Here is a 25,703-nt window from a genome sequence, read left to right on the forward strand (position 1 = left end):
GGTTCGTCGAAATCTTTCTACACAAAAATAACCCTTTAAAATGGTCTTTAAACGAATTTTATTTCGTAAACTACTTTTTATAGGTTTATGCATTCTCTATGTGAAAATGAAAACATTCCTATGTGAGGAAAGCGTATTGGGCCATAACAAAATGAATTGTTTTCCGTGTTACCCGGATCATTACTTAACTGCTTTACATACACAGTCTTAAACATGAATGAATCACAAAATAACCAGATACCGAGGAATGCTTCCTGTCACTTTTATTTTTTGAAAACATTCTATCTCAATTTAATGACTTTGTTATCACGGTGAGCAATGAACTATAATCACTAATTGTACTGGAAAAATGCAAATTATTGTTAGTGTTATAATAACAATCAGAAAGCTGTTTATAGTAGAAAGAAGTTTGACGTCACGTTACCATGGTAGCAAAATTTTTGGATCACAACAACAGGGAGCTTAGGTAACGGCGACAGCAACGGCAACGAGAACGGCAAAGAAGCAATAAGTTAAGATAGCAAAACAACAACTGTGCACGTACATTACGCTTTTTGTATGTTTGTTAGCCGTCGTAGGATGACTACGACTTGAAACTTTCTAATTTCACGCGCCCGCTTTATAAACAAGGTGAAAACAACACAATTTTTTTTTCTAAACTTAAATACGGTCCTTTCTGGTTTAACGAGATCGATGAAGTCTGAAACAGTGCGAATTCACTTTTCAAGTGACGTTTTACGGTTTGTTGTCATCCAGAAATTTTGTTACCATGACAACGTGACGTCACACTTCTCCTGTCTATTGCGTCTGACATAAAAATGTATGACGCTTATCCAGTCATCATAGTTCGGTGAGACTGATCTCTTCAACAGTGATTCTAGGATTGAAATCAACTTCTACAAATGGGACTTTAGATGCTCGCTGATGACCAGCGCAATCCTCTACCCATAATTCCACAGACACTTGTCCTGCAGGGCGTGCGCAGTAGCCTTCCATTCTCACGTGACGGTATTCCATTCCAGCAAACGTCTTGCTGCCTTCTAGCCTCGCTTCTATGTTGCCACCTTGACACTCAATACCATCAAAGGCAAAGAACCACCGCTTGCAGCACGCGGTACAGAAACCAACTCGCACGCTCCCTTCAAACGTTACGTGCAGCACGCTCCCTGAATTAATCTTGTTGAAAATACATTCCTTAAAAAAGGAAGAAATTGATTTAAACATTATCGTTCTCAAGGTTTAGAAATGATTATAGTTAAATTACCACCAGAGCAACAATAATGGAGTACTGAATTTAATTGTCGGCGAATTTGTGTAATCGTCCATCGTTCTGCTGGTGATAAGCAAGCCGTTGATTCACTCGTCTTGCTTGTTTGTGGACTGAGTCTTATTCCCCCAAAGTTAAGGAAAGAATGTCTGGCAAATTGTTTCAAATCAAAGATTTGTGAATGATCAGAATGATAAACTCGTGTCTGGTTAACTCTCCAAGTGTGTATATATTTAACAATTATCCCTCGAGCCCGAATGGGCTCTGATTCAATAGCCCATGAGGCCGAATTGTTTTAGTACAATCCAACTAGTTGGTCAAAAATATCGAGACAAAACAACTTTAGCTAGCAAAACGCGATTCAGCCGTCACTGTTTTGGTTTTCAAACCCAACGCTTTTTGCTACTAGTGGGCTATAACATATAGGCTAGTAGTAGTTCAACCAATCAGAACGCAGCATTGATAATAGACCACTAGTTGGATTTTACTAAACACAGTTATACGCAACTTACAACTCCATCCGCGCTTAACGAGTGTCTGTTGGTCCATAACTTTCAAAACAGCTAGTCCACAGAATGTCACCGAAAACACGAAACAGAAAAGACCATTTCAAACTGCCCCAAGCCTCAATTTCAAAACGAGGCTAAGCGCGAAGTCATTGATATATAAACGACTTTTTATTCTCTTCCCCTCTTCCCCTTTCCACCCCTTATCTCGTTAAGTGCCGGATCAGAACCTTGAGATAAGGGGGCGGTCATCCAGACCCCTAGATAAGTGGGGGGGGGGGGGGGGGTGGGGGGCGGTCTCCTGAAAATTATTTTTTCGGCCCTTCGGGCCTCAGTTTGGTCTAAAAAAATGGGGGGGGGGGGGAGGGGGGGAAGAAGGGCGGGCCCCATGGGCCCTTCTCCTGGATCCGCCGCTGAGGTAGTAAAAGGATATAAAAAAAAGCACAATAAATAACTAAGTAGACCTTTAGTAGTCCGTACTCTTGTAGAGGATATACGCGCTTCCATGCGCATGTTTTCCAGCTATTTAAAGACGCTGATATCCCAGGGGGGCCTTTAGGTCCTTGGACACCAGGAAATCCCGGGTCTCCTTTGTCTCCCGTCTTGCCCCTTCCCCCCTTATCTCCTGGATCTCCAGAAGCTCCTTGATATCCGGGCTGGCCGCGTTGCCCTCTTTCGCCTCTATAACCTGCAAAACAACCAGAGAACCTCCTTAATCGCCAGTTTAAAAACGAGAAGGGGACTGGAGCGTGATGTGTCCTGCTATTGTTTCTGTGGTCGTTACTGGGATCGTAACGGTCAACTATTGGCCATTTTATTTACGTGTCCCAAATTTCAGTCCCAGACGTCTTTGCGAAAGTTGACTTAGCCCTTTGCGAACTGTTACCTGTTTCGCTGGTAGTTAACGAGGAAATGTAAAGGGATTCTTGTCAAAAGCTTGTTAAAAAATGAGCGAGTAATTTTCAACTTTCACGCTTGGCACCTCACAACAACAAAGAGATTGCCAGTTTTCAATAAAATCAGTTGAAAGAAAGCGAAAAAGAAGATTATACGTAACTATCAGGTTTACCAAAATCTTATTAGATCAGTTCACCCTCCCCTCCCCTAACCCAACATTTTGTTCAAAGGGAGAAGTAAGTGTTAAGATTTACATATCAAATTCTGCAATGCTGAATTCTGCATTGTACTAAGTGGATATTAAATTACGACACCTATAGAACCCAAAACAAAGCGGGGTTGTAGCCGTCGACAGCAGTTTTGCTATTATTGTTTAGAGCCACAATAACGGCGAAACAGCTGTCGACGGCTAACTTCCCGCTCTGTTTTGGGTTCTATCGGTGTCGTGTTGATGTCTTGGACTGAGTTAGTTTTCACGTAGTACGATCAGCATTGCAGAATTTAACCCTTTCACTGCCAGAGTGCTTGATCGAGTTTTGTAATGTGACTCTAACTTTTGAGTCAGTGGTCCAAATCCTATGATGTGACCACTCAAATAAAAACTCTCTGCCTGTACTTTCACATGGTGCTATTTGTTTTTCAAAATTTCGCAAAATAAAATTTGGAAATTTGGTCGAAATTTGCTTTTGGCTAAACTTGGCAGTGAAAGGGTTAATATGTCTATATGGTATTTTTGCTGATCAGGTCTTCTTTATAGATCCTAAGTTCTGCGGCATATTCGTTTGCAGTTCTTTGCAGTTCTTTGTGATTAATATTCATGTAAACATTTGGTTAGGAGAGGGGTAGGTGGGTACATTCTATACTATATACCTGGACTTCCTTTTATCCCTTTTTGCCCAACGAGCGGGACTGGCTCTGTAATGTAACTAAATCCCTTGGGACCTCTGTCCCCTCGGATTCCTTTTGGCCCCGTTGCACCCCTGGGGCCTACATCTCCTTGTAATCCCATTACACCACGGGCCCCAAGGAAATCCTGTCTACACTTTCCTTCTACCTGTAAAAATAGCCATATCAAAGGTAAGCCATGACAAAATGCCCTAATAATTTCAAAAAAACAAAACAAAACAAAACAAAAACAAAAACAAAAACAAAAATGTCTTGCTGAAAAGTATATGAAAAAAAAATCTCATTTATATCCTGAAACTGCCGACGATAAGGGAGGCTATGTGAATATTTTGATTATCATTTCGTGGAGAGAAAGCCGGTTACATTAAAACCGATGAAATGGCCATAAATTGGCACGTGGACCACACAGGAGAGACGTAACACACAATTTAAATAGGGTAAGCCGTTTTTTATTGAATTCTTTTTTTTTGCGTAGGTTATAGAAAAGATGTTTTTTTTTCCCCATACAAATCCTCTTATTTTGAATGTTACGCAATAATGCCGATGCTCATTTTTCGAGCTTGGACTACCTGTGGATAGGCTGGGCTACCCGTTGGTAAACCAGTTATCCCTAGTAGAGCGTTTACAAGGCAGGCAGGGTACCCTCTTGCTAGGTTAACCCTAGAACCAGGGTAACCCTACGTGCCTTTTAACCACGTCGCGTAAAAACGAAGAAATGTGCGTGATGCTAGGGTAACCATCTTGTTAGGGTAACCCTAGCACCAGGGTTACCCTCGCTCCTGGTAAACAGGCCCTAAAAATTCCAACAGAACTATGCGGGGGATCTTAAAATAGTAGAAGTCGTGAAGAGTGTTATAGACCTCACCTCGCCACAGAGAAATCTCCCCCAATGAATAGTTTGCTGTGATTCTACTGCTTGGTATAAACAGGTTGCCAAGACCAATATTGCGATCATTATGATTCGAGTCGCTGAGATCAATTTGATCAACTACAAAAAGAACATTGGAGAGCTTTTCAAAGCCAAAACAATGGTATTTTTAACCAAGTGAGACTTGGCCGGTTTCAGAAAGGGTCCGTTTTTTAAATAATCACCAAACATGTGCACAGAAGCCGGGAAAGAAAGCGAAAAAAGAAGTTATTCAGATCTAAAAAAGTCGTTGCTATTTCCCAACGTGACTGTACTTGCAAATTTCGCTGAAGCGTAACTCATCATGGCATACATCGTCTCAGGCGAAAAAAATTACTAATAAAAAATTTTGCAGTTGTAAGAGCAACTCTAACCAGTATAATTTCCGTGACGATGCCACTTTCGCTATAAACGAAAATTCCAACACGCAAGTCACGCGAAAACTTAGCGTAGCAGGTAAGGAGATTGATGAGGGTATTCATTTAACGTAAAAAAGGTTCTTTTGCTTTTTGCGTGCTCTTCAGTTTATAAATGGCTCGTTTACAAAACTGCGAGAAAGACCACAAACGTGAGCAAATCGTCATGGTGAAACACGCGCGCATCGAATAGCCTGCGAATACAGCCGTCTCTACTCGAGCGAGGAGAAACAGCTGCATTCGCAGGCTAGCGCGTCGAGTTGTTTTAAGCAAAGCTAGGTGTGCGTTTTAGAGTTCATTTTACCAAATCTGCTATAAGAGAAACCCTTAAAGGTCTTTTCAAGGCAAAGCAGACTGCGTAGCTGGCACATAATGGAACGTGAGAAATATTATACGCGACGCGCACGATAGAGAAGGACACGCTTCCTCTTCCTCCCGCGCACTCTTCTCCCTTGTTAGCACCACTCGCTTTTTGCCATCCATATTTTCATGCGCAGGCTAAGCATGCACTAAATATGGAGTGTTTAATTAATCTCATCTTTGTACATGGCTGGCTCTTTTGTGAATACGTCTACCTTAAGTTAAAAACCATTGAACTGATAAGGCAAGGACGTTTCACGTTTGACACTTTGTTAGTTTGCTAGAATTTTATGCTCCATATAGCTATAAAGAGACTCACCTGCTCGTAGATAAATTCTCTCAAATATCTCTCAATAAAATGCTAGAAGAAAATTATTTTTTCACTTGTCATCTTAAGAATAATGCGCACACCAAGATCAGAGTATTTTGTTTGACATCGCGACTGTGGAGTGTCTTGTTTCCTCGAGTTAATTATTTGTTGTTTTAATCTACTACTTCCTGTCTCTAGTCACGCAACAGCCAGCGATCGTTTTGGTAGCCAGTGAACTGAAGCCCCCTTCAGGGGTAGCCTGGTGCCTGGGCTACTTCTCTCTGTCTGAGAAGATATTTCTCTTGCTTCGCAGGCGGAAGCTGGCAGACTTTGGGTCTCTTCCGACAAAGTTAGTAGGCATCGACGATCGTATCAGCGAACCTCTCGCCTGACACTTTTTATCAGTTTTTGCTCTGAGATTCTCCCTCGCTTAATGTAAATGAGTTCTTGCGCAAATTCTTAAGGCTCCTGTTATATGCCGTAGCAACCTCGTTCTAACGGTTCTCTCCTATCCGTCCCTACGGAGCGAGAGAGCGAGACGGGTAGGAGAGAGAACCTGGGAAAGAGGTTGATGCGGTAGAGCGTTTTCACTCACGTGACCAGCCTCTATGCAAATTTATTTCAACAAAAGACAGTGCCAATAAGAAAAGAGTTTAACTCCCACAGGATTGGTTTGGAACGCCAACATGGTCGCTGTTTCATTCTTTTGGAACACCAATATCAGTGCTGGTACTGAGACAGCAAAGAAAACTTGCTTAAGCTACCTACTTTTAAACCTTTTTCGTTCGTTACCGCACAGGATTAGCAACAAAATAGGATCCCTGTTTTCGACATGGACGGGTACTTTTTCCCTTGGTCAGCTGTAACAGGTTTCAAACTTGTATTTAAAGCATCAATTCAGCGCTTGTTACTGGCATGTAAACCTTTATTCGATGTATTGTACTTAAGGAAATGTAAACTTCATAACTTTTCCCGAGGGAAGTTCAGAGTTCTCCGCCGAGGGACAGTCAGTAAGTGATTTGCTATATAGCCCAGGAAGAAAAACGTCTACGTTAACAAAGCTAATTTCAGTGAAAGATCAACATTCACGGGTGAGAGCGGGTGATACTGCACTGTTACCCTGGTACCCTATGACGTCATAGATTTTACATTTGTCGCCCGCGTGCCCAGGGACTTTTGGCGGGAAACAGTTTTAATTACTAATGTCATGTGACTTCAAAGTAACCAGTAAGAGCGCGCGCTATCGGGGAAAAATGCCATCTATAAAATGTTCATTGTGACTATTATTGATAGCGCTTGTGGTTGTTCAGACACCATGTGTGTCAGGAATAAAAAGTAAAGGGGAAAGAGACGCACAAAACTTAATCTCTTTTCTCTCTCATCCCTTTGAGGCGTGCTAAGTAAGCTATCGTGCTGCAGCAGGGATTGCGCGATAAACAGATACAAAAAAACAATATGAAGAAGGACGGATATTTAAAATAGGTAGAAGAGAACAAGGAATGCGCCCCATTCGATAACATTTTCCCCATCAATTTGGATTTAAAATTGCGGGGCAGGAACTTCTTGGATAATTATTCGACTGTTAAGCTGTATAACACTTTGGACGTTTTTCCTATCACTGGAATACCCGGGGCAGTCGTCTAGTGATAACCCCACGCGAACGGATCCGCTTGGGACAGAATTGCAATATCCAGAGATACTTCCGTGCATAAAATCCGGAAGGATATTTTTCCCTTCATTTCCCGACAGTTGTAATGCGCTAAAGACAGCGTTAATGCTACCAGGATCGGTGCATGTTAGGTTGTCAAACGTGAAGTACCAAATCTTGCAGCAGCTGTCGCACAATCCCACGTGTGTCTGGCCTTGGTAGGTGACGTGCAATGAGGTGTCACCGCGTTCCTTTAGAAATGTGCAATACTAGGAGAGAACACAAAAATCAAATTAGAAGACTTACGGTAAAGCAACTAGGGTATTCAATTTTTGGCAATTTAAGCATCTAATAAATGATACTAATATAGTTCTACAATGAAACCTCTAAAAATACAAGGCTAAATGTTTTCCTACGATTACACCTTAGCTTTTCTTCACACTGACAAAAAAAATCAACAGTTCTCTTAGGTTCTATTTCCGGCGCTCTTTCGGTCCGCTCCTCCCCGAGAACAGACGGTTGGATTGTAAGAGGCCGACAGTGCCTGGGGCAAACTTCAAACTAACTTTTTCGGGGGATGAGCGCGGGCTCATTTTCCGAACCACGGTTGGTAGTCGAGTTCACAATTTGCTTGTCGACATTGTTAATATTTGTTAGGCATGACGCCATATTTGTAACATAAATCCTTTTCTGTCCCCAGAAAAGGCCTGTAAGCCTGCATTGCGCATGTGTGCTAACCATGCAAAATCGGCCTCTGCCGTAAACCTACCGTTAACTCTCCTCTTGGCGTATTGATATCCGGCTTAAACAAACACTGCTTCCAGTTGAGTTTGGTCATTCCAGGGTCTCCGTCTTCCCCAGGGGGCCCAATATTCCCCCTATCCCCTCGATCTCCCCTTAATCCCTTAGATCCCCATGATCCGATGGCTCCTACACTTCCCTTGCTTCCAGCCACACCTTTCAATCCCTTCACGCCCTTAGCGCCGGACTCTCCAGGTTCTCCTTTCTGTCCTTTCACAGAACGACCACTGCCTGGTCTCGGGGGATCTCCAGGGAGGCCCACAAAACCTTTTTCTCCGGGTGGGCCCGGTGGCCCCGGCTCCCCGGTCGCTCCTTTAGGTCCAGCTGGACCCGGGAATCCAGGAAGGCCTGAGGTTAACTCGCATTGTTCCATCATCTGGATTAAAAAAGGGCGTGGAGGTGTTAGTGATGTCAAAATAATTTTCCATGACACTTAATTTTCTCCTCAAAAATCAACCATCTAGGAGAAAATCTGTCCCGGGTAAAAGGGTCATCCTCCCAGCCGAGTCAACTTAAGCAAGCGTTTATATGAGATGTATGAGAAAGGGGGGAGGGGTAGAGTGCTATGATCTTCCTTTTTGCAATTCTTCCTCCCTCTCTCAATTTTTGTCATCCATTTTTTCCTCAATGAAGATATCAATTTTCAAATTTCTATTTGCCTTAAATGGGGCAAGGGTTTTCCTAGGGGACGGACCATAAGAAAAGTTATGGGGGAAGGGGAATTTTCGAGCCGCAGGAATTTTTTTTCGTTATCAAATTCCTTGTATGAATTTTTTTAAGGCCACAGCATGAATATTTTTTAGGATTAATTGGCGTGCATGAAATTTTTTTTATTTAATTTTTCCTTGCGCCCATAAATTTTTTTCATTTAATCCCCCCCCACCACCCCATAAGTTTTCTAATGGTCCGTCCCTAAATTGACAAAACTACCCATTAGCAGGGGAGAGAGGATTTTTTTGTAATTTGGTGGCATTGTGTTCATCATATTACTCCCTTAGGGATAGACTCTAGATAGAGTCCGAATTTCACGTCAATCGAGAACGAAAAGAACTCTGTAAAATATAAAATGACAGTACGTTTTGAGCTGCAATACAGTTTTGAACATTAAATAGCCTAACTATACAGGGAAATGGCTAACAAAGGCTCATCAAATCGTTATAAGAAATGTTTAACACTTGGTTTTTACTGCATATTACATACCTTACGACACTGCTGGTTTGTCCACACAATGTCTCCTTGCGAATCTATCATCTCAAACATGGCAAAGGACAGGAAGATAAACGAAGTTGTGGTCATCATTGTTAATGCATCGATCTCCAATTCACACAAGGCTAGCGTAGGTTGACAAAATGATACAGACGTCGAGTAGTAAGATGAGATCAACTTGCGTGACGTTTATTTGGCTGCACACAAAACAGGCGTTTTTTGTAATACTATTATGATCGGGAGGATTTCCGGATTAAAAGGACATTGCATGAATTCATTGCGTGAATGCACACAATGGCCCAGTTGTCATCACAAAGAAGTGATTCTTTTATTTTTGAAGTGGCGCCACGTATGGATCGCGCAGGAAGCGAGCGTCCTCTATGAAAGAGAATTACGCGAGCAGCCACGCGCGCGGGATCTGGGCTTCGTGGACTTGGTTAAATTTCTTTCTCATTGGGGTTCATTATATCGTATTTACTATAATCAATCGAACACCGGCATTTTCAAGCTCGGCACTCATCCCGAATTGGCATGCAGATGAAATTAACCTTTTTTGATAACAGTATAAAGTTTAGTTCAACGATTTTAATTAGAACGGGTAAAATAAGAATTAGGTAACTGCTTTTGATGTCAATTTGCTAAGAAAAATGGAAGAGGGTAACCATTTTGATCTGGAATAACAATAGGGAGAAGTTTTTGAAAATCCCTAGCCTGCAGTGCAGGCGTTTTATTCCGGCGCGCAAATCCCGGGGGGCTACTTGGGTCAATTTTTGCTGGGTATGTGCCGCTGGCCTCTTGGAGCCCCTACCCCATAGAACTCTATTCTGGGGCCAATTATAGACCCCATCTCAGTCACTTTGGGGCAAAAATGTAATTTTTACGATCCCAACTTAGTCACTTTCTATTTATGTATCTACCTTATATTGAATAAAAAAAACCAACAGTACAAACATTCTGGTACGTTTGCTAACTGCTAATATAAAGAACTCTCTTACCCCTAAAAACAGAAAATGTGCGACCCCATTCTAGTAACTCTATTGAAAATGCGACCCCATTATAGTCATCCAGTCGTGAAAATGGGACCCCATCCAGTGGCACATCCCCATTAGCCTCTTATAAGGGAGTACCCTCCCCGGGGCGCAAATGTTTTTCCTCCCTAAGCGCCATGTTGAAACTCAAAAAGAGAAGAGGAAATGACTCTACTCTCCCCAATCTTCCTCTGCCATTAAATCAAAGATAACGGCTACAGCAATAAAATACGCCTGCGCCTTGGGTTAGGAGAGGGTTAGGTGGACAGTTTCCCAGAATTTTATTAGATCAGCCCTCTTACCTCTCCCTTAACCCAACATTTTGCCCTAAGTAATAAGTTCATAGTGTTGACGTTGGGTTAGGGGAGGGGTAGTTGGTCGGTTGTCCAGAATCTTATCCTGCCCGAGACCTCAGATCGCGCGCTTTCCCGCAAGTTGCCACAACCTTTATATGTTCTGAGTCAGGTCTTATTGTGATGGGGAAACCTCTTGAATTAATATGCTCCCATAACGATTGTTCAGCGGCAGGTTATATGGAATCAATGAACTTGAGTAAGTGGGGCAATTCTTCATTTGTAGGCCCACTCTTACTGGACCAGCGGAAAATCTCGTCTCGCAGAACCCTTCGATTCTACCTTGAGAATAAAACGGATAATCAAGGCCCAAACCCCCCGACATCACAGCATCGATAGGACCAGGGCTGCTACATTCCAGGTCATTGAACATGAAGTACCAGCGCTTGCAACAGGTTTTGCAAAGGCCAATGTGAAGATTGCCTTCGTAAACGACATGGAGGACTGAATTCGAATCTTGTTTGGTGAAGATGCATTCCTAAGGAGAAGAGAGATTAATTGGGGCTGTTAAGTTAACTCTTTTAATCCCAAGAATGACCAACATCAATTTTCTCCTAACAATAATCAAACATCATCAAGAGAAACGATTATGAGAATAACATAAGTGACCACGAAAGGAGAAAATGCGTTGATCTTTTATCAAATTTTCTCAACTAGTTTATTACGAGATGTATGTGGATATTAGGGCTAAAACGGTTAAACAAGAAAACAGGGGTGTGGAATCTGGCGAGGAATGTAACCAAAAACCATCCAAGAGCTCCGCAAAACTTTTTCTTTTCGAGTTTGCGACTTGGAAACAACATACTGGTCTCAAATCTGAAGAGTCGAAAAATAAGCTAGAGTTACAGCGAACGTTACAAAATGGTTAAGAAAATCCGCAATCCGCAGGCACAACAAGTGTTCTCTAAATTTCTCCTATTGCTTAATAAACAGACGGGTTACACGATAGTGCCATTGATGTTTTATGGGGCCACGCAAAGTACAGTGATGTTATTAGATTCCATCATCGTATCTCTTTAGAAATACAGAGCGAAAAAACAAAACACAACTAAAACTACCTAAATGGGTGCATGTAAGATTCAGCAAGCTCTCGACCCACCCAGTGTTCAGGGTAGCAAAACGGAAACACATTCATCCTTCACAGATCTCGAGCGATGGATTACCTAGTCAGTTAAGTTATTCGCTTTCTTTTGCCCTTGCACGAAATTAAACGGAAGTAAGGTAACTTTTGCGAACGTTTGCCGTGGGCTGTAAAAAGCAAGACTGAACACAAGTACAGAGGGAATCAGGGAAAGTTCTACATAATAGTATTCTTCTTCAAAGAATGAAATTTAACAGCAAGAAGGTTTGCCAACCTTAAGTAGGCCATTGTCTTTACTGCGATTTATCTCCCAGGAGCAACGCGACCAACTCCCCATTGTTCCTGGATGTCCGATATTCCCAGGGGGACCAGTTCTTCCGGAATCTCCCTCTATGCCTTTGGCACCCTTATACCCTCCAACGCCTGGATATCCTTTTCTTCCCTTCTGACCCGGGGACCCTGGATCCCCACGATCTCCTGCTTGTCCTTTTACTCCACGCTCACCAGGGTCCCCGGGGGTGCCCGGTCGTGAACGTTGACCAGCGGGTGGCCCTTGAGACCCGGGACCTCCTGGCCTTGATCTTCCCGGAGGTCCTCTAGCTCCCTTGGGACCTATGGCTCCGACGGGGCCAGGAGGTCCCTGTCCCCCAGGAATTCCTTTGGGTCCCTTCAAGCCTTGAACTCCCCGTGTAACTTGATGGCATTCTCTTGTCATCTGAAAAATCACAAAATCGTTGCCATCATAAACCAGAAATCGTTGACGCGGATTTGTTTCATGGTATCCCTATACTTTTGTATTTGTAACATAACATCTAATTTAGCAACTTAGTTAAGTACAAGAAACATTGTAAAGATCAGTGCTCTAGTTTGGTGCTGATTTGTGTTGATAATCCTCTATTTTACACTCACTCGTATCCAGCCCCCCAAGGCATGGAAACGGGCAATCGGAAGCAAGCCTGTCTTGGCCTACTGTCTCAAGCGCAACCCAACTGAGAACTTACAATTATTTTAGTTGTTACCTGGATACGTCGTTCTTTGACATCTATAGAATGAATGCTTGTTAAATAACATTTCTGTTTTTCTTTCATCTTTTTCTTTTGTACTGCTTTAGAATAGACATACCATAAGGGGAAAATTTTAGCCTTTAACATTTAACCCTTCCGCAGCAAAAGGTCCATAGATAATGACAAGGACAAGAAACCCTGCCGCAAGACCAGCCCAAGGGAGTACCCCTCCGGGCCTTTTTCTCGACTCCCCTTCACCCGTGCTTTCCCTCCTCAGCTCCTCCACCTTTCCACTTATCACCTCCCAGGGACGTCAAAGATCCAAGGCAGCAAAAGGTACATAGATAATGACAAGAAACACTGCTGCAAGACCAGCCTAAAGGAGTACCCTCCGGGGCCTTTTTCCCGACTCCCATTCACCAGTGCTTCCCCTCCTCAGCTCCTCCATCTTCCCTCCTATCATCTCCCAGGAAAGTCAAAGATCTAAGGCAGCAAAAGGTATATACTAGATAATGACAAGAAACGCTGCTGCAAGACCAGCCTGGAGTGAAAGATTTTCCTACCTCTTGGCAGTCCCTTTCAGTCCACGGCCTTTGAAGCTGACCAAAAACAAGCAAAGTATTTTGAAGAAACAACACAGCATGCAACTTCATGGCTTTTTGAAGGAAGATTCACCTGAATGAAAACGACAAAAGATACATCGTGTAAGCAATTGCTTCTTTTGTTGACTGTATCCCTGTGGAATTAGACAGATAAAACGAGGGAACTATTGCAACAGTCGCTCCGAAAGGCGACATCTGGATATTCCGAAATCAGAGAAAGGCTGTCTTACGTTGGGCGACGACAGGTACTGCACAGGAGAGGAGTGAATAGTAACGAATCTCTCAGAAGAGTGAAAGACAAAAAGAGCGAAACATTAAAGTCGGTTTTACTGCTGGAGGAAGTGAAAACTCGCGTACGAAGGCCGGTGCCAATAAAGTGTGAGCGTGGTGCGCGCAAGACGTTTTCCTCGCGCATTGCGTGTGATCCGTATGTCGAGTGTGTACCGCGCGGCAGGAATTCTGTGAACCGCCAATGCCCCCGGCCAATTTCTTTATGATGGACAATCATTCTTTGGGGAAGGAAAGTCTAATAGTCTTCCATATTACAAAGTTAACAACATTCCGTCCGATCTACTGAAATAACGAAGCCTGAAACAGCGTTTGTGAACTTCATTAAAGATCGAGATCTTGGGGCACTAGTGTTGATGTCTGTCGAGTACACGAGTGACATATTTGAGAAATTTCTTTGACAACTTTAAAATTCTATAATTTCCTTAGTTATTCTAACGTCACAAGATTTTCTTGATTTTCTCGAAGTAAATTGTAATTAAGTGGATGCTACTTACCAAAAACAAGGCAGGATATCTTACACTGGGAAACCTGATTTGCTTGGACTGCACGTCGTCGGTGACCCTTAGGCGGAATTTGATCTCCTCTAAATATGAACCGAAGTTTCCGGTTTCTCATCTTACCACGAGTTTCCTCACGATATGTCTTGCGTGCTGGAGCTCAATTCTTGTTCATGTCAGCTGGAGTGGGGATCAGGTAGCCCAAGTACCCGTGGAGGGAAAGGGGGGGTCTCAACAAAGTTTTTTACGGGGAGGCTGGGTCCCGAGGTCCAACCCCTTACCTTGTAAAAAAACTGTTTTGGACAGAAAAGGTACCCCTTTCCTGTACTTTCTATTAGCTTCTATTGACAAATAGTACCCCTTTCAAATACGCGGATTCAGAACTTTGCATCCCTTTTAACTGGTGTAAATGCGCGGCCTTTCAAAGATCAATAAATCACAAACCCAGAAAGTTTTCTAAACTTTTCACAGCCGTAAAAAGCATATGTTAGCCCTTTTGGACCTTTAACAGATCTCCCTACCCTTTCACATACTCCAACTAATGAAATCCCTATTCTTTCATAACTGAAGCCTGAAGAAGGTACCCCTTTCGGTCAGTGCCTCCCAGTATATGACGTAAAGACGAATAGAGAAGAGGAGAAAAAGAGGGTAAATCTCTCTCTTCCCTCCTCTCCCATCAAATCTCCAAACTCCACTCTGCTAACCTCCCAAGGAAGACCTGATATTCAGGCTAGGGATTAGGGTGCCGGGAATCAGCCGGTTCGCCCCTGATTGCGAGTTCACCTTCTAAGTTCCATCGAGTGTAAGTTAATATGTAAACGCACAAATAATTACCTATCTTTTTCTCGGCATCGTGTTCGCACTCTAAGTTCTATCAATTGTAACTTTGATATGAAAACGCATAGTTGTGAGGGTCATAGGTGTGGTCATAACAATGAGAGAGAGAGAGAGCGTTTTTTATGCTCCCTCACTACCACCAGCAGTTTTACACCTCTACTCGGCAAGTAGGCTCAAGTTTCTTGGAGATGTGCAAGCGATTTTATAACCAGGGTTCGTGCCCTCTTTTGAAGAAAAAATTCTAGGACTTTTCAAGGACACATTTCCCATTTCTCAAGGACTCCATTCAATGATAAAAGAAGCCTCGAGTATGTGTCTTTTTTAGTTCTTCCACAACATGGGCAATTTTGTCCTGAAGGTCTTTCTATGTTTGCTCCTTTTAGGCCCTTGAGAATCTGGGTTGGACAAAGTTAGCACCAATATTCAAGGACTTTCCAGCACCGACTACAATTTTCAAGGCCTAGGCCTTGAATTTTAAAATTCAAGGACTTTCAAGGTGCGCGCGAACCCTGCATAACTTTTGTTATAATGATGATGATTTTTTTTGCTTTCTTGCTTAAGAGCATGACGTGCTATGAGAGCTTTCTGGTTAATTTAAGCTTTCGTTAAAATATACGAAAAAAGGATGAATGCAATACAGTTCACATAATAAGTAAGTTTTGTTCTGCTGTCATTTTACCCCCACAGCGGAGCCTGGTACCCATTAGCCCTTTTTGCGCAACTTTTCGCTCTAATAAGCTTTCCCATGTAGTTTGGAGGCAGTGTGACTGAGCAGTTGGAGTGCGGGGGAGTAAGTTTGGATGCACCGAGCTCAATTTCCACCCTAACAACTACATAGGTGGATTGTCAGCTGTGTTGCTAGGCCATGTTAAAACCCGATTTTGGGGGTGCACAGTGTAGCTTCTGCATGCAGATAGCTGGAATCTTCCTATCATGTTAATGACACTTTTGTGGTTTTGTAACAACATAAATGTAATACTGAAATAAATTCACTTGTAAATCAGAAAACTTTATTGTTACTCAAATGTTGCCTGGGCTATTTTTAGGCACTTGAAACCTGCGAAAAGAAACATGAAACAATGTGATGAGATTCAACAGTTATTAATTCTTTTATTATACCATTTTGAAATCACTGGTAATCCCCGCAATCTGATTGGCTCTCAGCAGTGCGATTTATTCACGAATCACACTACTTTTTGCTCTAAATCACATCTGTTATAAATTGCATCATTCATGTTCTAAACTGTGTCATTTCTGTTTTAACCCTCTAAGTCCCAATTGTGACCAACATCAATTTTCTCCTAACGATAACCATACATTGTCAAGAGGTTAGGTTATGAGAAGTAATAAAATGATCACCAAGAAGAAAATGCCTTGATCTTTTGTTTAATTCACTCAGCTATTCTCTCAACTCTTCTCAAAGGAAATGTATAGAGATAAGTTTGGAGAATTTGTATGTGGATATTGGGGCTTGAAGTGTTAAATCGCAGCATTTTTTTTTTGCTCTATATTGCATCATTTCTGTTTCAGGTACAACATGAGATGTGAGAGCCTTTTTGTTTCTGCTTTTCAACAAAACGGCCACTAGATCAAATAAATATTGGCAGACTGAATTCTGCGATTTCAAAACGGCTGTAAATCACGCGTATGGTTTCAGACCAAAAATGCATGACAAGAAGTTCAATTACCATTATTAGTTTCATGGTTTCTCAGAAAATTAATATTATCTGTATACAAGAAATCCTTACAATATTTTATTGGCAAAACTCATGCAAGCAAAAATGTACATTATTTTGATTGGCTTGGACAAGAGGCACTAAAATTACTACAAACTATGAACAGCTAATAATAATAATAATAATAACAATAATAATAATAATAATAATAATAGTAACAATAATAATAATAATAATAATAATAATAATAATAATAATAATAATAATAACAACACTAATAATAAAATATGAAGTGATGAAAGTTTTGATATTTCCTCACTTAAAAGGGATTGTCTCCTAAAAGTTCCCATCATGGGCAAAGGAACACCCCTTTGAACAATGGGATCACAGGTGCAAGAAAACAAACAAATAATCTAAAAAAATACTGTAGACAAAAAAATTTCCAACAATTACCTGGCATGCAATGCGGTCCAAATCCCTCTGTCCTTGGCTGGTGAGAGATCGGCCACTGAAGTAAAGAAATCATTTTTGGAAATCAGTATTGCTCATTATTTTAACCACAGCCCTCTTTGTGTGCAATGGAGCTATGTGACTTGCTCTTGGCAAGTTAGACTTTTGCCTTTGGGGAATCTTAGAATGGTGCCAAAAATCAGAACCAGCCAATTTTCTATACAAATTGACTAGTATGGCCAGCTTTAGCCTGCCATGCAGACGTTCCTAGGGCTTTCTTTCCCACGAACGTCTGCTGAAATGAGCAGTTAAATTCCTTTCCCTTTGTTTACAAGTATCAGCTGGAGATCATGGCAAATTACCAGAGGACCAATCAGCGCCTAGTGATTATTTAATAAAAGGCCAATCACTCTAGTAGTTTTGACAGGCTAAAAGCAAGTCACAAGCTCAGATAGTGTCATACGTGACCTTAGTGTTTAGATTTTCCTTTTTCCATTCAAGATAAGCTAATTATTTTAACAGATGAGTTTGTTCTACATGGTAAGAAATCTGGGAGCTTTTGCTTTTCGGAGACCTATTCGGATTTTGCGACACTTTCTGGAATCTTGCAACCTGAGTCTACACGCTGAATTTCTCAAGGTCCAAAGTGCACTTCCCCGATCTCGAAGTGTGCTGTGATTAGTCTACGTTTTTCACAGCTTGTTTCAACAGACGTTCGTTGGGGAGAATTGCGTGATGAGCCAAAAGAACATCTGTGTGGGAGGCTAGGCCAGCTATGTCTGACTACTGTTTAGAGCCCTTCTTTGTTTGTGGGAGAAGGTTAAGAGCTTATGACAGTAATATGTTTCTTGGGGCAAAGACTTGCCTCTTTGCGTGATCTATGATTGTAGAAAAATTAATGCAAGACATCACCCAAGAAAAATGAAAACAATGTACAAGTACCTGTAAACAATTATAATAAAGCTGACAACAAAAAATTTGGCCAAGCGCTACAGTTTACAGCGAACAAAGTACATGGATTATGTTCTCTGTTGCTGCAATATGAACTATTTTATCAAAGGTGTGTTGAGATTTTTTCTGCTGTGCTTCATAGAAAGCTGAACATTTATATAATCTACAACCTCTAACAAAACCTGTCGAGAAATATCACAAAAACACCTATTTTTTCCCCTCATCCTGGCAAAAATGGAAACCATCACTACATGAATGCTTGTTTCCCCCTCTCCTTGTCCATTGCTGTTTAGGATAACATGAGAATTATACCCGCTGGTTTAGACCAAAACAACCTTGAACAGGGGGTGGAGAGAGGTCTAGAGAAGATGCTAGTATGGCACAAAACTTACAGATGTAATTTTTGTATATCTTAGGGTTTTACTATATCTGTCTTTTTTTTTCCATAGGGTTTTAAACTTTTTCTTACGGTTTTAGTTTTTAATTAATTCAGTGGGATTCGGGTGGGTGTAGTTTTGGACATTCACGGATATATTATTGTTATTTGTTTTCATACATTTATGATCTTTTAAAATCATTTTTTATTCAAATGCATTGTATCTTTATTGACTTAGTATTTTTATTGTCATGCATTTTATACATGAGCCTCTGGCTCGGATGATTGGGGCAAACCCATCCTACGTATTGACATTAATAAATATTGATTGATTGATCGACTGATGGAAGCGTCTCAACAGTTTTGTCCAGGGTTGTAGCACTGACAACTCTGAGAACTAAGTGCTCAGTAATAGGTTTTAAAAAGGCACTAAAAACACATTTGTTTCAGAAAGTGTTTCCTCACTAATTAATTTTTATCACTTTTTTATATTAATGAGGATTTGTAAATAGGATTTTAAGAAATAATAATTAGAAATTGTTTTTAGAATTTAGAATTATTATTTTTATAAATTATTACACATGATTTGTTAACAGGATTTTAGGGATAATTAGTCATTGTTTTCAGAATTTTTAGAATTAGGATATGTACTAGGAATGTATTTTATTGATATTGCTATTTTTGTTATAAATGTAGATTTTTTTTAAATAGGATTTGTAAGTAGGATTTATGTAATGCACAGACAGATAAAAATTTTGTCCAGATTGATATTTGAGCAGTACAAATTAATAAATATTATTATTATACCATAACTAACTTAACACAGAAAGCTGTTGCCAGGTTTGACTGTATAGAGAGGAGAAGTGTGACATCATGTTACTATGGTAGCAAAATTTCTGGATCACAACAATAGGGAGTTTTTGCAACAGCAAAAAACAATAAGTTTAGATTGGCAAAAGAACAACGTTGCTCATGTATCACGCTTTTTTGCACATTCCTTAGCTGTTGTTGCACGACAGCAACATGAAACTTCCTAATTTCACTCGCCTGCCTTATCCAGTAGGTGAGCACAACACAAAATTTTCTGTTTCTTTTTTTAAACTTAGATACGGTCCTTTTGGATTCAACCCAGGAAATATCACCAAAATTTCACATATTGAATGAAATTAAATAAGATCAATGAAATTTGAAACAGTGCGAATCCACTTTTTAAGTGATGTTTTGATTTGTTGTCATCCAAAAATTTTGCTACCATAGCAACATGATGTAACGACTTCTCTCAATAAATTATCGACAATGAAGAGCATCAATAAATTTACTGCATGTTCAAAAAACTTACCCACTGCTGTCTTTCTCAATGAGCTTCAGCTGTTCAAGGCCTTTTAACACACTGCGTGCTACAGAAGATGAGCTACGCTCAAAGTGGCTGGGTCTTGAGCCTCGTCGCTTGCGCCCTGTTCAACAACAACAGGCTGTTTGTTTAGCTTGCTTCTTGCTTTCAAATAAATATACGTGTAACATAACAGTGATAAAAAATTTATCTTTAACACGCTGTTGATACTCTTTTCATTTGTACACACCAAAAGGGGCAGTCATGGCCCCAGGGGATCTTAGCGGAGACCGTGGAAACTGTGGATAAGAATTGAAGCGTGACCGGCGCCATGCATGTTTTGTGAAGAAAGCTTAAGATAGATTAATGAGAAAGATGTAAAGCTTTTCCGGAATGGGTCAGTCCACGAAATCTATTGCTTGAAAGCGTTGATAACCTTGGAACAAGTGAACATGTCAGTAGTGAAAGAAAGAAGAATCTTAATGAGCAATGGTTACATGGTCAGGTGTTGCAAACTTTCATTGTCTGCAAATGAGTCTCGTGAAGAGCATGCGGTTAATTTTTAGCAATGATTGAAGTGATGCAACATGTTCATCACGTTTTGCTCTTTGGCAATGTTATTTCTCTTGTATCAAGGCCTTTGATTTTTGTGTAGTTATACACAGGTACTCATTCAATTCAGAAACAAATCATCAAATACAATACAAAATACTCAACTGTGGATAAAGTATGACATGAAAAACTTCTAGTGAGGTTATCCTCTTTTGTGTATTAATTGCCTTTTCATTTCTTTCTTATCTAATCTCCACACAAGCACGATTTAATGCTATCAAAAGAGTTCTTGTTAGAATTATGTTTAACAGATCAACAGAAGCTTTCATATTGCTTACAATCTTATAGATCAAAGACAAGATTTTATACATTGCTAGCTCTTGAAAAGAGTTCTACATGTACTGCACAGATTTGAACATTTTGGAAATTCACTTTAAATTTGCAAGGCTTAATTAATGTGACATGCATCCCTGCTGGAATGAATCACTTGAGTCAAGACAGACAATGTCTTAAAATATCAAAAGACATACAGGAACTAAATCACTTTAAAATGAACAAGAATTTTTTATAAACCAATTATTGTTACCTCCATAAACACGTGTAAGGTGACCCACACCAATTCCATTGCGAAGGTACACGTGACGAAGGATGGAGGCTAAAACCAAAGGAAAATAAATGGATGATTAGTAAGATTTATATGATACAACTTTCAATGTGATATGATACTACATAAAATACAACTTTATTCACTTTTCCCTTAAATCTGTTTTGGTTACAAATGTACACTTTTATTCAATTTCTTTTAAAATTCTATTTGGAAACTTCGACGTGCTTACAACCTAAAATGTTAGACTCCAGCTTACGTTTATGTTGATTGCTTCATAATCAAGCATATATTAAAAAAATTCCACAATGAATAAACAAATACTAAATAAACCCAATAAATAAACAACAATGAAAGCATAAACAAACCCAGAACAAAGAAGAAAGCAGAAAGCACGAAGCATACGCATGAGAAAAAAGGAAGTAGAGGCAACTAATTAACAATTATTCCTCGAGCCCGAATGGGCTCTGAGTCAATAGCCCATGAGGGCGAGAGGAATAATTGTTTTAGTAAAATCCAACTAGTTGGTCAAAAATATCGAGAATAAAAAAATTTTAGCTAGTTAAAGCTAGACTTTAATCTTTTTTTGCTGCCAAAAAGCGTGCGCTTTTCACTACCAGTAGGTTATAACATATAGTGTAGTAGTAGCTCAACCAATCAGAACGCAGCATTGACAATAGACCACTAGTTGGATTTTACTAATTGATGTTAGATGTCAGACAGAAGCTTTTGTTTAGGTACAATATCTAACCCTTTTGTTAAAAGAGAAATTGTTAAGTATCTGATGTTAAGAAGTTAACTTACCAATATATAATAAGTATCAGGGCTCAAAATTAAAGGTAACCCATTAACCAACCGTTTGTAGTTTCGAACACCTTGTTACTAAAAATGAGCCTTAGTAACCCGCCACGGTTAGCCAAAAAAATTATTAATTTTGAGCCCTGAGTATGAACATGTTTTAAGTTTAAATTGTTCCTCTTAAAGGAGCTGTGTCACGGCAGTCCAGTTCATTTTGCTTAGTTTTGCCAATTACTCGCCCTCAATCGCTTTGGAACTTAAAGTAAGCAAAGAAATTACAGGTAAATGACAAAATCAGAGATCCGAGACAAACAAATATGTCTCCTGAGCATTATTTTTGAAGTTGCAAGCAGCAGGGATCAACTTTGAAAAACTGTTGGGCTGAACAGTTTTCAAAAACCCTGATTTCAATCCATTTCAGTCTTCTTCAGTTTTGCCCATCAATGGCATCTGTTGTTTCTGTTATGCTATTTTAACCTTCCTTTAAAGTTTTAAGCGGTTATTTTTATGTTTCTCTCAATTTAATGGGCATTTGGTAATTTCCTAATTTGACTGAATTTCGTGACACAACTCCTTTAACAGTAACTTTTTCCCCTTAGATGAGGATTGACAAATTCCTGTAACAATGAAATAACATAACTTTCTTCCTCAATGTTAATAGGTGCAATACTGCTAAACAGCTTACATAACTTATTAGTGTTTTCCCCCTCCAGTGAGGTATTGACAAATTCCAGTAAAATAGAAATTAGTGAATAGCACTGTTTCTTCTTACGAGCTAACAAATGCAATATCACTCAACAAAACCATTTGCCACTAACTTCTGCTCACCTGCTCGGATAAAATACCAGTCAGGATCATAAGGAGCAAGTTCTTTGCTTTTCGCAGTTTTCACCAGGTCAACCCATTCTGGTACTTTCAGCTTTCCACCCCTAATCACAAACATTATTCAGACTGTGAATAAGTAGTTACTAATGTATGACCACAAGGATTATGCTTGAACTTAAAATTAATCTAATGTATACACAGCAGTTTTAAATGTGGCTAAATAAAACTAACTTAGGATAAGTTTAAATTGAGACATGGCTGGCCAGCAGTCTCTCATAGGAGATATGTTAGGCCGGGTACCCTAATGGTGTCGCAAGGGCATACAGGTTTATTTGACAGCCTTTCTCTTAAGGTCAGGCCATTATGTTCATGTGTCATTGCCTATCATGGCTTGTATTTGCAAAGTGTTTTTCTGTTCTCTACCCTTCCCCCCCTCCCCTATAAACTATGTGTTAAGTACGTTAGGTTCCACTGATATGCTAGCCTGCAAAAACAGTCGTTTCTCCTCGCTCTTCAAGTTACATTGTTTTAGATATTGTGTACGAATGACAGACAAAAGACAAAAGGCCACAAAGGTCAAATTTAAACGCGATGAAACTGTAACAAATAAGTCAATATCTGTGGAATATATTCTTCTCTAAAAGAAGCATTTAAGTTTTGCTGGAGCTCGTTCGCAGATGAACTCATCACTTAACCAAAATTGAACAAATCTGCATTTGGAACCCCATGACTACCAGATTTTTTGTGTAAACATTGATTTATGTCATCAGTACAGAAATTCTGTAGCTGAGTAGCACACATTTCTCCTCGCGAAATGTCCCCAGGGGCGAGGAGCAAGGAGAAACGACCATTTTCGCAGGCTACTGATAAGTAGTGTGACAGTGCCTGGGTGGATGTCACTCAGGGTTGTCAAGGTTATGCAATGCACCCAGCCACAGTTCATAGGTCCAAAAGCCTCAAAGGCACCTTTTCACCACACTCATCTCTCTTGATAAGTTTAAGAACTCATAAAGAGGGCTTTAGAGCTGCACTGTAGCCAAGAAGGGGAAGCAGTTTAAGTAGAAATTGTAGTGAAAATCAAGACAAAGAAGGCAGAGGATTGGGTTCAGATAGATTCCTGTGTACATGTACATATCTAACCTAAATAGCCACCTCACAGCAACCTTCACAGGCTTAACAGTTAGAACTGCCCACTGTGTAAGTCTCTTAAGTGATTGAGTGTAATAAAGAACCTTAAGCTTACGAGCACTTTTTTGTCTTTACACAAAGATCTCCCAGTGTCCATATTAGAGTCTGAAATCTCCTGGGCAACTGCCAAAGTTTGCCATTTCTTCAGTAGCCGTAACTTTCCGACGATAAAATTTCAACTATTTTGTGTAGTTAACATGAGGCGTTTCCTCATAAACTCCAGTATGCCTTTGTAATATAATAACGTGATTGGTGGGTAATAAAGCAATCAGGTCAAATGTTACAATGCCAACAACATCTTTTTCACGTGTTTTGTGTCATTGCAAATTCATTACGACGGCAGTCAATGGGTATTTTTGGTACAAATGAAGTCAAGCCCCATGTGTTATGATGTCATCTATCATCCCTTTCCTATCAATCCTAAACATTTGAAGACGTTGGTGGTTGACAGCCCTGCATCACAAACATGTATGTCGAGAGTTGATTGGAGATTTGCATGACTTCAGTATGGTTTGATCAACTAAATGTTTATTTATAAAACATTAATGTGGACATTTCAGTTTCGTTTGCTGCCATTAACTATGATCTCTAGAACGCTAGTGGCTTTTTGATAAAATCATATATCTGATGTAAGCGGGGATATAAGCAACCCCTGATCATGAACAAAACAAATTAACCTCCAAATCAACAAACAGAGTAAAAAGTAGAGCAATTTAGCCAAACATGAAGTTGGCAAATACCTTCAGAAAGAGTCTTTCCCTACACTAAATTTCCAAAATAGCAAAGGCGTATCATATGAGCGTTACATAAAAGAATTTCAACGGCAAAAGTTCAGCGATAGGAACTACACTACTAACTTTTTCAAATGGGCCGCCAAAGCTTTGATAAATTCGTGAGGACAAACGTCTTTTACTGTCACACCACCGGGCATCTAGCATCGAAAAATACACACGTTACTGGTAAGCACACAAACAAGTAGTTAAAAGCTGTTTAATGATGTGTAAAGATGCACTTTTGGTTGAATACACGTGGTTTGTGAGAAAATTATGTCCACCATCTTACCTTGCTGAAGGAGAAGAGAAAGAAAGAGGGGCGCCCCGAGCATAACTAAGGGGCGATACCAGTCTTTCGCGGTATCGTAAACGTAAAATTGGAACGTGGAAGATGGAACTGGGATCATATCCTGTTAGAGCTCCGAGGAGATAAACTGTAATTAGGTGCTATCTTCGGCCTGTTCTTTAAAATTACGATTATTCAAAAGATTATGTAACTTTCATAACTCTTTACATCATATTATTATTAGGGAGTTGACGCAACGACGACTGCGACTTGAATTTGCGCTGGCTGAAACTTTATCGCGCTTATTCCATCTCGGCGTTTAATTCGTCAAATGTTGGTAGAGTTTTTTGGAGTTGAGTTCTAAAGAACTGCATCAAAGTTGAGGAAGAGAAAAAGAAAGTTATTGTCTTTTGTTCCCGTCCTCGACAAAACGTGAAATTAGGCAGATTCACGTTGTAGTCGTGCAACGACGACTGAGAAATGTACAAAAAAGACATTTCTACCCCCCTTCAAAGTTCAGTTTAAAGTTATAACCAGCTGTATTTAGAAAGTAGTAAACAAAATGTGAGTTGCCAAGCAAAAACAACGATAACAAAAATACAGTTTATCCAAATGATACAATTTGCCTGTCCAAGCTTCTAAATCACCCGCCCGTTTTAGCACGTTGTGATAATATCCGAGAGACTGAAACAGAATCAAGTTTTGGTAAAGCTGATTAAACGACTCTTGACTGACCTGAAAATCACAAAGGTTGGCATGGCTTCTATAACAATAATATCTAAGCATTTATCATTAAGATTTTTTGGTAGATTACATTGAGAACAGGTAGAATTTAGATGACTTTAAATAATTAATCTAGAATCATCCAATGCAGAGAAAATATTACAGTTTCAGGGTTCACTGCGCAAATTATGGAAAGAAGCTAGCAGAATTCATAAAAGTTTGTAAATATTACTGGCTTTCAACGCCGAAGTTGG

The 25,703-nt window shown here is 40.1% G+C and overlaps 4 protein-coding genes across 4 annotated transcripts; all 4 read right to left on the reverse strand.

Moving 5' to 3' along the window:
* Nucleotides 1-41: 41 nt before the first annotated feature.
* Nucleotides 42-5,738, reverse strand: LOC140950215 (uncharacterized). Its single transcript, XM_073399418.1, has 5 exons — nt 5,579-5,738; nt 4,442-4,564; nt 3,541-3,724; nt 2,238-2,461; nt 42-1,194 (listed from the first exon to the last, which is right to left on the reverse strand). The coding sequence occupies exons 2-5, from the start codon at nt 4,529-4,531 to the stop codon at nt 841-843; spliced, it is 852 nt and encodes a 283-aa protein (XP_073255519.1). The 5' UTR covers nt 4,532-4,564; nt 5,579-5,738; the 3' UTR covers nt 42-840.
* A 1,287-nt stretch (nt 5,739-7,025) lies between these two features.
* Nucleotides 7,026-9,649, reverse strand: LOC140950406 (uncharacterized). The gene is made up of 3 exons (XM_073399629.1): nt 9,219-9,649; nt 7,987-8,394; nt 7,026-7,486 (listed from the first exon to the last, which is right to left on the reverse strand). Exons 1-3 carry the CDS (start codon nt 9,315-9,317, stop codon nt 7,109-7,111), a joined length of 885 nt encoding a protein of 294 aa, XP_073255730.1. The 5' UTR covers nt 9,318-9,649; the 3' UTR covers nt 7,026-7,108.
* Nucleotides 9,650-9,789: 140 nt separating this feature from the next.
* Nucleotides 9,790-14,160, reverse strand: LOC140950405 (uncharacterized). Its single transcript, XM_073399628.1, has 4 exons — nt 14,078-14,160; nt 13,254-13,365; nt 11,961-12,401; nt 9,790-11,083 (listed from the first exon to the last, which is right to left on the reverse strand). Exons 2-4 carry the CDS (start codon nt 13,341-13,343, stop codon nt 10,721-10,723), a joined length of 894 nt encoding a protein of 297 aa, XP_073255729.1. The 5' UTR covers nt 13,344-13,365; nt 14,078-14,160; the 3' UTR covers nt 9,790-10,720.
* Nucleotides 14,161-15,905: 1,745 nt separating this feature from the next.
* On the reverse strand, nt 15,906-24,684 carry LOC140950240 (small ribosomal subunit protein eS19-like). Its single transcript, XM_073399446.1, has 6 exons — nt 24,525-24,684; nt 22,483-22,583; nt 20,839-20,907; nt 19,710-19,824; nt 17,047-17,101; nt 15,906-15,974 (listed from the first exon to the last, which is right to left on the reverse strand). The coding sequence occupies exons 1-6, from the start codon at nt 24,596-24,598 to the stop codon at nt 15,960-15,962; spliced, it is 429 nt and encodes a 142-aa protein (XP_073255547.1). The 5' UTR covers nt 24,599-24,684; the 3' UTR covers nt 15,906-15,959.
* Between the last annotated feature and the right edge of the window lie 1,019 nt (nt 24,685-25,703).

The sequence above is a fragment of the Porites lutea genome, chromosome 10, assembly GCF_958299795.1.
Source record: "Porites lutea chromosome 10, jaPorLute2.1, whole genome shotgun sequence".
In the NCBI taxonomy this organism is placed as follows: Eukaryota; Metazoa; Cnidaria; class Anthozoa; order Scleractinia; family Poritidae; genus Porites; species Porites lutea.